We start from the raw sequence: 10,384 nt of genomic DNA, 5'->3' as shown, positions 1-10,384 counted from the left end.
ATTAATTCTGTATCAATCATTTTGACTCAGGTAGGTTGCTGTGTTGGTCTGGCGTAGTAGATACACACACACACACACACACACACACACACACAATTTTTAATATTCTCTAGTAGCACCTTAGAGACCTACTAAGTTTGTTCTTGGTAGGTATGAGCTTTGTGTGCATGCACACTTCTTCAGATACCATGTGCATGCACACAAAGCTCATACCAAGAACAAACTTAGTTGGTCTCTAAGGTGCTACTGGACAATTCATTTATTTTTTTAATCATTTTGATGTACAGTATTTTATAACCTCATTTCTCTCCTTTTTTAAATGCTTGGTTAATTTCTGTCAATTAAAGGTAATGGACCTACAAATCTGCCATTGAACCGGTCGTTATTTAAAATGGAACAAAATCCATCCAGATCATTAGAGAAGGAAAATGAATACCTGTGATGCTTGGACTTTTTCATCTTCCACCCTGTTCTGACCCATCATCACCACCCTCTTGGATCTAGAGGAGTATGCATCATTTAAGGCATAGGCCAGAGCTCGGACTGTGTTGTAAATGCTGTATGTATCCTGAAACAGGCTCCTTTCAAGGATGTTCTGAGGGAACCCTGAAAGGTTCTCCTTCACTTTGCATCGCTTCTGGCCTTTCACAGAAAACACATGCTTTGAATAGAAGCAATTATAGCCTTGAGGCCAACATGGATGGTAATTACTGTAGGCAGAGGAAACTGGCAGATTACCATCATGTTTTGATCTTTTTTTGGTCTGGATAAAGAAAGATAGATATCCATGAATGTGCTTGTTCTCAAGTATTTTGGGAGACATGTTGGAGCTGGCATATGAGAGAGCTATGGTGATCCAAACTTTCCCAGTAATGGGTTCCAGGGTTTCACTCACTATTTCTATCGTATTTGCAGCTTCTGAGGGGGACTGAGAGTCCCCATAGTAAAGAAACACATTGATTCTCCTGTCCATGGAAAGTGAAATCTTCTTCATGAGCTTCATGAGCTGGCTTCATGAGAGCCAGTGTGGTGTAGTGGTTAAGAGCAGTAGTCACGTAATCTGGGTAACCGGGTTCGCGTCTCTGCTCCTCCACATGCAGCTGCTGGGTGACCTTGGGCCAGTCACAGTCTCTCAGCCCCACTCACCTCACAGAGTGTTTGTTGTGGGGGAGGAAGGGAAAGGAGAATGTTAGCCGCTTTGAGACTCCTTAAAGGGAGTGAAAGGCGGGATATCAAATCCAAACTCTTCTTCTTCTTCTTCTTTGTGTACTCATCTCCTTTATACAGAATGTCTCGAGGAATGGTTTGTGAGAAAGCAAGGCAGACACTGTCCTTAGCAAGCGCAGATGCCAGAGTGCTCAGAAACCTTTCTCCATTGTCAGAGTCAGGAGCTATGAGCCCGATCCAAGTCCACCTGAAATGCAGGAGTAGCCTGACAATCCCTGAGCCTGGGGGTTCTTCCTTTGGGGTCATTCGGTAGAGCAAAGGAGATTGTGTTTTGTCAAGGGCATGATGAACAGAAGCATAACTGACCTAGGAAGAAAAGGAAGATATACAGGGTTTTATTGGTCAACTGGAAATTGTGGTGTGATGTCCTGCTTCCTCCACAACTCTTTAAGAAAACGTGGAGCAACATTGCTAGATTTAGACCCTAGATCTTATCTGCTGTCCTTTTAAAGTTGCACCATTAGAACAGCAACAACCCACATTCATAAGAACAAGTAATGAAAAACAGCAGAATCTGTTTTAAGAGAGATGGCTTCTGTTGGTGTCAGGAAAGTGCCATCAGGACAGGGGCGGGAAACAGAGGGGCAGTTGTGTTGCAGGGAGCCTCTGAAAATATTGCGAAGCAGTTCTCATTCCGGTGATGAGGAAAGCCCCACCTCCAGTGGGGAAGAGGTGAAAGGACCAGAGGATGCTGGTGGGAGCCTCAGCACCACTGCTGGCAAAGCTGGCCAGGAGGGAAGCACGCACCCTCCATCGCCCACCCTGTGCAGAAATCTAAGGCGCAAAGAGGGGAGGAAGAGGCGGGGCGTAACGAGGCTTTTATGCTGGAGGAGGTCCAGGAAACAGGCACTCCCGGATTCTGCTAGCGATTGAGGCAGACATGAACTTTGGGCTTCTGCACTTAAATAGTTTGCATCTAAATAAAACCTGTAAAAGACAGGTCGGAGTCATAGAATCATAGAATCATAGAATCATAGAGTTGGAAGAGACCACAAGGGCCATCGAGTCCAACCCCCTGCCAAGCAGGAAACACCATCAGAGCACTCCTGACATATGGTTGTCAAGCCTCTGCTTAAAGACCTCCAAAGAAGGAGTCCTGCCTGGTTACTCGTGAACAATCACCCTTGCCATCTGACAGTTGGGGCTGTTCTGGGATTAAGAAGTTTTAGGGCAGTACTCAACCAGTGACTAGTGGTGTGGGAATCTGTCCCGATTTTCCTATACTGTTTTCCAGTTTTAAAATTCCCACCCATTTCACAAAGCTGTTTGCTCTTTGAGAGGAAACATTCATTTACCATATAGGCCAGGTTCCCAAAGTGATGCCCTCCAGATGATATTCACCTCCAACTCCCATGAGCCAATGTTCACCCCTTAGACTGCTCTGAGGGTGACCCTTTGTGTGAAACCCTTCTTCACCCAGCAGGGCAAATCCTTCAACATAAGAAGAGGCTCCTGGATCAGGCCAAAGGCTCATCTAGCCCAGCATCCTGTTCACTCAGTGGCCAGCCAGGTGATTGTAGGAAACCAGCAGGCACAGCATGAGCACAAATGCACTCTGCCCTCATGTGATTCCCAGCAACTCAGCACCCAGAAGTTGGTGCCTCCAACTAGGGATGTAGATCACAGCCATCATGCCTAGCAGCCATTAATAGCCTTTGCCTTCAGGAATTGGTTTAATCCTCTCTTAAAACCTTCACTGCCTCCTCTGGGAGTGAGTTTCATAGTTTGTTTCCTGTTAAGGGAGGTTGCTGTTCTCTGTACGTTGTCTAGGCTAGTGTGTTCATACCTGGGGGATTTTGTAGGTTCCCAGCATAGTTGAAATCTGGAGTGAAGTGTCAGGGTTGAACCCTTCAATAAAAACCAAGGGCTTCTTCTCTCTTCCGCAGAGGTAGTTTGGGACATTGGCCCCCCCCAGGAGAGAGCAGATCTAGCGTGGCGTCATAGGTAATCCTTGCACTGAAATAATCGTCATAGATGTCATAGCCCAGGGTGATGTTGGGTAAGATCCCGGGGTCCTGGTTAATCTCATGGATGGCAATCATGCAGGACAGGAGATACCAGAATGGTACTGTAAATCCTTGCCTGCAACAAAGCATGAAGCCTGATGTCAGTCTCCGTTCAGTGAAAAGTGTCAAGTCCCTGCTTTCTTAACCCTATAAGAAATTGCAGCCACAAGAATGAAGCAAAACAGAACATCCACATCACATAATCAGCCATCTGTGAGTTTGTTGGAAGCTGAACGGCTGCTTGCCAGTTAAAGGGAGACAGAAGCATATTTGAGCACTTAAGTGCTGGAAGCAGGGAGTGAATACCACCCTCAAATATAATGAGCAAAAGTTTGTAAAAGGACAGGGCACTAGTTCAAGGGGAGTGGTAGGTTGTAAGAGTTTGTTTCTTTATTTTTTAAAAAAGAAGAGATGTAAAATAGAGATCTTTACCAGTCATATAATTCCTGCATCTAATTGTTATTGCTGTTCTTATCCTATTTAGTACCAACCTTGCACCCTAATGTCCCAGGGCAGGTGAACTGTACTGGCTGCCAGTTGATTCTAGACTCAATTCAACGTGATTGTATGTTAACTTGATAGATAGATTGTGACAATTTAATAGTTATAGTCCTGCTCCTTTCAGAGGAGTGCAGATCAGGCCATCTTCACATTTCCCAAGTCAAAAACTTGGGATGCAGATGATCTCTGGATCTTCATGATTCACCATCAATTTGTTTGTTTTTTCCAGTGGAAAAAAGAAAGGAGGGAAGCAATGCACATACATTTTGTGTCTTCAATGGGCAAACTCTAGAAAGCAGGACTTGTCCCTGGCATATAAGCATTACAGGCTTGGGCAGTCACAGCTAATCGCAACCGTATTAAAGAATATGCTATGTATATATGCCTACCCATCAATCACAATTTTGTCTGCTGTGCAGAAATTGCATGGGGAAATGCAGCGTACCTTATACGGTAAATGAAAGGGGTGGCGAGGAAATGGTGTCCAATATGAACAATTTGTAATGTAGATATGACCCCGCTTATGAGGTGGTCTCCTGGCCCGTAATAATTCATTGCATCTGGATGGTCCCTTCTCAAGTTCAATGGGCATTTTGCTTTCGGCATCCTAGAAGCTGCACAGGGAAGCAGCAGCAGCAGCAGCAACAACAACAACAACAGCATGAATAAGAGCATCACTCTGAGTCTGCCTCCTGTCATTACGTCTGTTGTCACTGCTCTCAACTTAGCAAGAAGCGAATTAGATGAAGCCCAAAGTCTCCAACAAGACCGAAGCCCCAGAGAAAATGTGAGGAAAGAGAGGATACGAACTTTCACACTGGCAGAATCCCTGCCTGCCTGGAAGATAAGTCTAAGCCCTCGATGGCACAAGAGGTCTTTAAATATGCAGCAAGCATTTCAAGCTCTGATTTCTGAAATACCTGTTCTTTGTGTCAAAAGTGGGTACATTGCTTGAGTTTTGCCAAGGAATAAATCGCTATGATTATGATAGGTATGTGGGGAATAATCCTCTGTGGAATCACTGTGGAGCATGGGCAGCAGTTGCAGAGCTGGAAGAAAATATCACAATCTGATTTCTCTTTGCTCTAGAGGGTAGGACTCGAACCAATGGCTTCAAGTTAAAGTAATGGAGACTGCAACTAAAAATCAGGGAAACTTTCTGAGAGTAAAAGCTGTTTGAAAGTGGAGTGGTCCCCCTTGGGAGGTTGTGGGCTTTCCTTCCTTAGAGGTTTTTAAGCAGAGTTTGAATGGCCATCTGTCATGAATGCGTTAGTTGATATTCCTGCAATGCACGGGGTTGGACTGGATGCCCCTTGGCGTCCCAGCCAACTCTGCGCTTCCATAATGCTATGATTATGTGTTCAAAATATCTAACTGATGTGGTGAAATGTGATCCTAGAATGACAATTATTTAAAATACATCACCAGATAAGCCGGGCTCAAACTATTCTTTCAGGACATGTTGGGGAACTTCTGTTGCCTGGTGGACAACATATGAAAAAACAACCATAGAAGCCCCCTGTGCCAATCAAATGTTTTATTTCAAAGTATTTGTAACTCTCCCCATCACCTCAAATCCTCTCCTGACGCATATGTTGGGCCTAGTCACTCCACAGCTTTTTGACATTTGAATATTTCATTTTATATCTGCAAGTTGCTGGGTTTTTTTATTGCCTTTCTGTTCACAGATCCCTACAATGGAAAAAATAGTTGCAAGAGCAGCTCATAATAAACACCTGAAAGGGAAATAGCTTCTTTTCATAAGTATTGTGCTGCATGCAGATTCCCTTGGTGGGGAAAGTGCATTAAGAATCAAATGCCATCTTTACTTTTTGTCGTCAGATGCTCCTTTGTATTCAGACCAGGCCTGAGTAATATAATGTAGCACTTGGGAATGAAGATGCAGCCCAGAAGCCCAGCACTGGAGGCCAACATAGAGAAGACCTGCACAGCTACCATGTATTTCCCCTTGGTGCTCTGATAGGCGGGAACAAAGGACACCCAAACACTGCAGAAGACCAGCATGCTGAAGGTGATCAGCTTGGTTTCATTGAAGGCCCCAGGCAGCTTCCTGGCTAGGAAAGCCACCGTGAAGCAGATGGCAGCCAGGAAGCCCATGTAGCCAAGGGCACCATAAAACATGGCAGCAGACCCTACATTACATTGCAGGATAATTTCTGCAGGTTGGGAGTGCATGTCTGAGTCTGGGAATGGGGGAGAGGTACTCAGCCAGGTGATGCAGATGACAACTTGGACACTGGAACAGGAAAGGACAACAGCGTTGGCCAGAGTCTTCCCCAGCCATTTCTTCACCCTGTTCCCTGGCTTTGTGGCCAGGAAAGCCAGCACAACGGTAATTGTTTTGGCCAACAAAGAAGAGACAGCAACTGAGAAGATGAGGACAAATGCAATTTGTTGGAGAAGACAGGTGGCTTTTCTTGGCTGGCCAATGAAGAGCAAGGAGGACAAAAAGGAGAGCAAGAGGGATACAAGGAGGATGTAGGAAAGGTCCCTGTTGTTGGCTTTGACTATGGGAGTTCCTGAGTATTTAATGAAAATTCCTAACACCAAGCATGTGATTAAGGAGAATAACAAGGTAAAGAAAGACAAGAGAATCCCCAAATAGTCTTCATAGGACAGGAAAGTGATAATCTTGGGAACACACTGATCTCGGTCCTTGTTTGAGTGCTGATCTTCTGGACATTTGATGCAGACGTTTGCATCTGAAAGAAAGATGAGTCATTTCAGCACCCAGGGTTTCAAGCAAGGGACATTCCCAGCCCCAGCAGGAGATACTATGACTTGAATTGGCAATCTGTTGTGTGAAAAGCAGATGCCCCAACCTTGGGTAAAGGTTTTATGGGGGGGGGGATAAAATGATACTTTTTGGACAAGATTACAAAAGTTGCCCTTCTCTCACTTGCCTTCCACAGTGGAGATGGTCCCTTTTACACAGGGAGCACAAGCATAGCAGCAAAGTGGCTCTCCTTCCCGGATGACCTTGACATCCCCAATATGACAGCTCTCAGCACATCTGGAATGAGGGACAGTCTGCCCATAAAAAAAGATGGCCAGGAGTTAGTGGTATGGTGGGATGTAAAGGTGCAGTCAAGTGCAACATTCCGACAGAGGACTAACGGCCTCCAGGTTCTAACCGGTTGCTGGGACAACCAGTTTGTCGGTTGCTGGTAGCTTTGAAAGATAACTGCTGAGTTGCAGTCACCTTAGGACCAACTTCCCTCTGGTAGAGTTCATTTGCTTGTTATGTAACCTAAACCTGCCTTCAGGTACGCTTCTGTAAACCTGAATGAATCTGAGAGTAAAATAGTTTTATATTACATGAATCAGATTTGTGTGTGTATTATTTAAACGGGATTCAAAGGGATTTTTAACCAGGAAGGCATATTTATTAGTAGAACGCAGACAAGTCCGTATCCAGAGAAGCGGACACGGAGCAATGGATCCAAACTACAAGAAAGAAGATTCCACCTAAACATTAGGAAGAACTTCCTGACAGTAAGAGCTGTTCGACAGTGGAATTTGCTGCCAAGGAGTGTGGTGGAGTCTCCTTCTTTGGAGGTCTTTAAGCAGAGGCTTGACAACCATATGTCAGGAGGGCTCTGATGGTGTTTCCTGCTTGGCAGGGGGTTGGACTCGATGGCCCTTGTGGTCTCTTCCAACTCTATGATTCTATGATTCCATGATTCTATGATTCTAAGTCAGTAAGAAGCTGCATAAACTTATAAAGGGGATTGTTTAACTCTACTAAAGTAAACCTTCCCACAGGTATGTCTATCTATGCAATAATACTGGAGCCAATACTCCCAGCTCCTGCCACCTAGCAGTTTGAAAGCATACTAGTTCAAGTAGATAGATAGATACTGCTGCTGTGGGAAGGTAAATGGCATTTCCGTACGCTCTGGTGTCCTGCTGCGCCAGAAGCGGTTTAGTCAGTCTGGCCAAATGAGCCAGAAAATCTGTCTACAGACAAATGCCAGCTCCCTTGGCCTGAAAGCAGAGATGAGTGCCACACCCCATAGTTGGATTTGACTGGATTGAACTGGATTGAACTTTAAATTTACTAAATTGTTCAGCAAATTTTAAACAAAAATAGATTGTAAAGACCTCCAACAGAACCTCTCCAAACTTGAGTGATTAATAATAATAATAATAATAATAATAATAATTCATTATTTATACCCCACCCATCTGGGTTTCCCTAGCCACACTGGGTGGCTGCCAATAAAACATTAAAAAACAATAGTCAATCTGTAGACGGATTAAGCAATAAATTGGGAAATGTAATTCAAAGCAAACAAGTGTGAAGTGATGCAGGTTGAGGCAAAAAATATTAATTTCATAAATATGCTCCTGGGAGTTAAAGTGGCGGTGACTGTTCCTACAAAACTGAAATCCCTTTCAATCCAATATCCTCTGTTTTCTTTTTCTTTTTTGGATCATAGTCAAATGTATCTGAATGATTTAACCCACCTTATTAAACCAAAGGGGCCACACGATGGCATCCTGATCAATGGTGAATTTTACGTCTGCGGACCCCTCTCTCTCCATACTCCCAACTTTCCCTGTGTGAAGGGACTTATTGGCAAGCATCACAATGTTCACCACATCAAAATCAGCTGTCACGTCCCCATTCTCATCTAAATATGCTCCACCCATAGAAGCATTGTAGAACTGAAAATCACTCAGGAAACGGGGAAACTAGAATGACAGAGAAGATCGCAGCATTTAAGAAAGTTGGCTGTTTCCGCCCCGGTGGTTCACATATTGTGGTTCGAGGACCCGACCCCCGCGCGGTGGAAATGAGCACACAGGGACACGTGATTATGGTTTATGGGCATGGAAAAGGCCACAACTTTATTGGTTACAGCAGTGAAAAGGTATTGGCTTAGGCATTGGATGTCCACCACAGGGGTTGAATCACCAGTGGGCGGAGCCTGTTGATGATAATACAACTATAGGCCCCCCACTGACGTCACCGGGGGTCGTGCCATGGCCTCCCGCCAAGCAGGCATCGGACGGAATACACGACCGCCGGATTCCTTTAACGGAATACCCAAAATTGAAGGCTTAGGCGATGGCCACACCTAGCCTTCCAACACACCATACCGCAATAATCCAATGCCTAACCTACCCACCAATACCACGAAAGTTGTGACGATTGCTATGAGGCAGGCGAAAAAACCCCATGGCCTAATGCCATGTGGAAAAACTCCTACCAGGCCCCCCGCCTAACCAGGGCGACCAACCTAAGGTCCATAGCAAGGCCAAGAAACCTAAGCTAAAGGGAGTGGCGGGTGGGTGATCCGCGGCGAGACGAGGAAGACGAAGCAGGAAAGAGGCCGGGGAGAGGGCTGGCGCCTGAATTTAAGTCAGCTGGGTTACGCCCCCAGCGGCACCTGATTGGGTGCCGGCTGGTGGGCGGGCGCCAGCCAGGTAAGCCAGGTGAGCAGGGGGCGGAGGCCCCCTGCTAGGGGCGGAGCTCGGGCTCCCGCCCACAACCACTCCCCTCTCTTTCAGGAGGAGAGTCCTTGTGGTTCGAGGACCCGACCCCCGCGCGGTGGAAATGAGCACACAGGGACACGTGATTATGGTTTATGGGCATGGAAAAGGCCACAACTTTATTGGTTACAGCAGTGAAAAGGTATTGGCTTAGGCATTGGATGTCCACCACAGGGGTTGAATCACCAGTGGGCGGAGCCTGTTGATGATAATACAACTATAGGCCCCCCACTGACGTCACCGGGGGTCGTGCCATGGCCTCCCGCCAAGCAGGCATCGGACGGAATACACGACCGCCGGATTCCTTTAACGGAATACCCAAAATTGAAGGCTTAGGCGATGGCCACACCTAGCCTTCCAACACACCATACCGCAATAATCCAATGCCTAACCGCCACCCGAGCCGAAGGCTCGCCGCCAATACCCTCACAGCTGCAACCAATCCCTAACACTACTGATAACGCTGTCAAGCCACAAATCATTTCCTTGGTCAGATAGATGGACCCCATCATTCCGGTACAAGGACTCGTTGCCAATCCGAATACGGTCATGCTTGATAACCTGGCCATTCAAGTATCGCACCCGACGGGACACGGCCCGGTTCAATGTCTTTCTGGTTCTCTCAACAGCCATACAACTCTGTGCCCCACGCCAAACAATTCTTTTAAGGAGGGAAGACCAAAACACAGTAGTTCCGGGGCACAAAAGCGCAATCTCGCCCAAGTCAGTCCTTATGTTCCATGACAAGTCCGCTGTTCCTCTGGTAACAAGGTCATTCTCCCCAAGCTGGATAACCAGGATGTCTGGGGGGCCAAATAAGGCCACTTTATCGCGTAATAACGGCATAAGTTCCTGCCAGCGCATGCCTCTTCTGGAGAACCAGAAACAACGGATTCCCGGGTGCAAGCCAAGGTTGGGGGTGAGGCCGGAACTGCACGCCCTTGCTCGGGCCCAATGGACAATGCTATGTCCGCAAATCCACACGATCTTTCTGGTAGCGGCTGAGGATGAAAAGAAGAAGAGGCCAGGGTAAGTCGGGGTCATGAGGGTAACACCATCTAACGGATATAAGCCTTATATGCATCTGACTTCCAACGACCCATTTCCTTAATCCTGTCAACCGGCAAGCC

At 46.3% G+C, this 10,384-nt stretch overlaps 1 protein-coding gene across 1 annotated transcript; it reads right to left on the bottom strand.

Moving 5' to 3' along the window:
- Positions 1-5,546: 5,546 nt before the first annotated feature.
- LOC310672887 (vomeronasal type-2 receptor 26-like) lies at positions 5,547-6,461 on the bottom strand (the record flags this gene model as incomplete). The annotated part of the gene is made up of 1 exon (XM_083430539.1): positions 5,547-6,461. A coding segment is annotated over one exon (915 nt), but the record flags the coding sequence as incomplete, so codon positions are not given.
- Positions 6,462-10,384: the final 3,923 nt, after the last annotated feature.

This window comes from Podarcis tiliguerta (assembly GCF_965153285.1).
Source record: "Podarcis tiliguerta genome assembly, chromosome: 2".
Lineage (NCBI taxonomy): Eukaryota > Metazoa > Chordata > Lepidosauria > Squamata > Lacertidae > Podarcis > Podarcis tiliguerta.
This window is presented reverse-complemented; position numbering and strand designations above follow the sequence as displayed.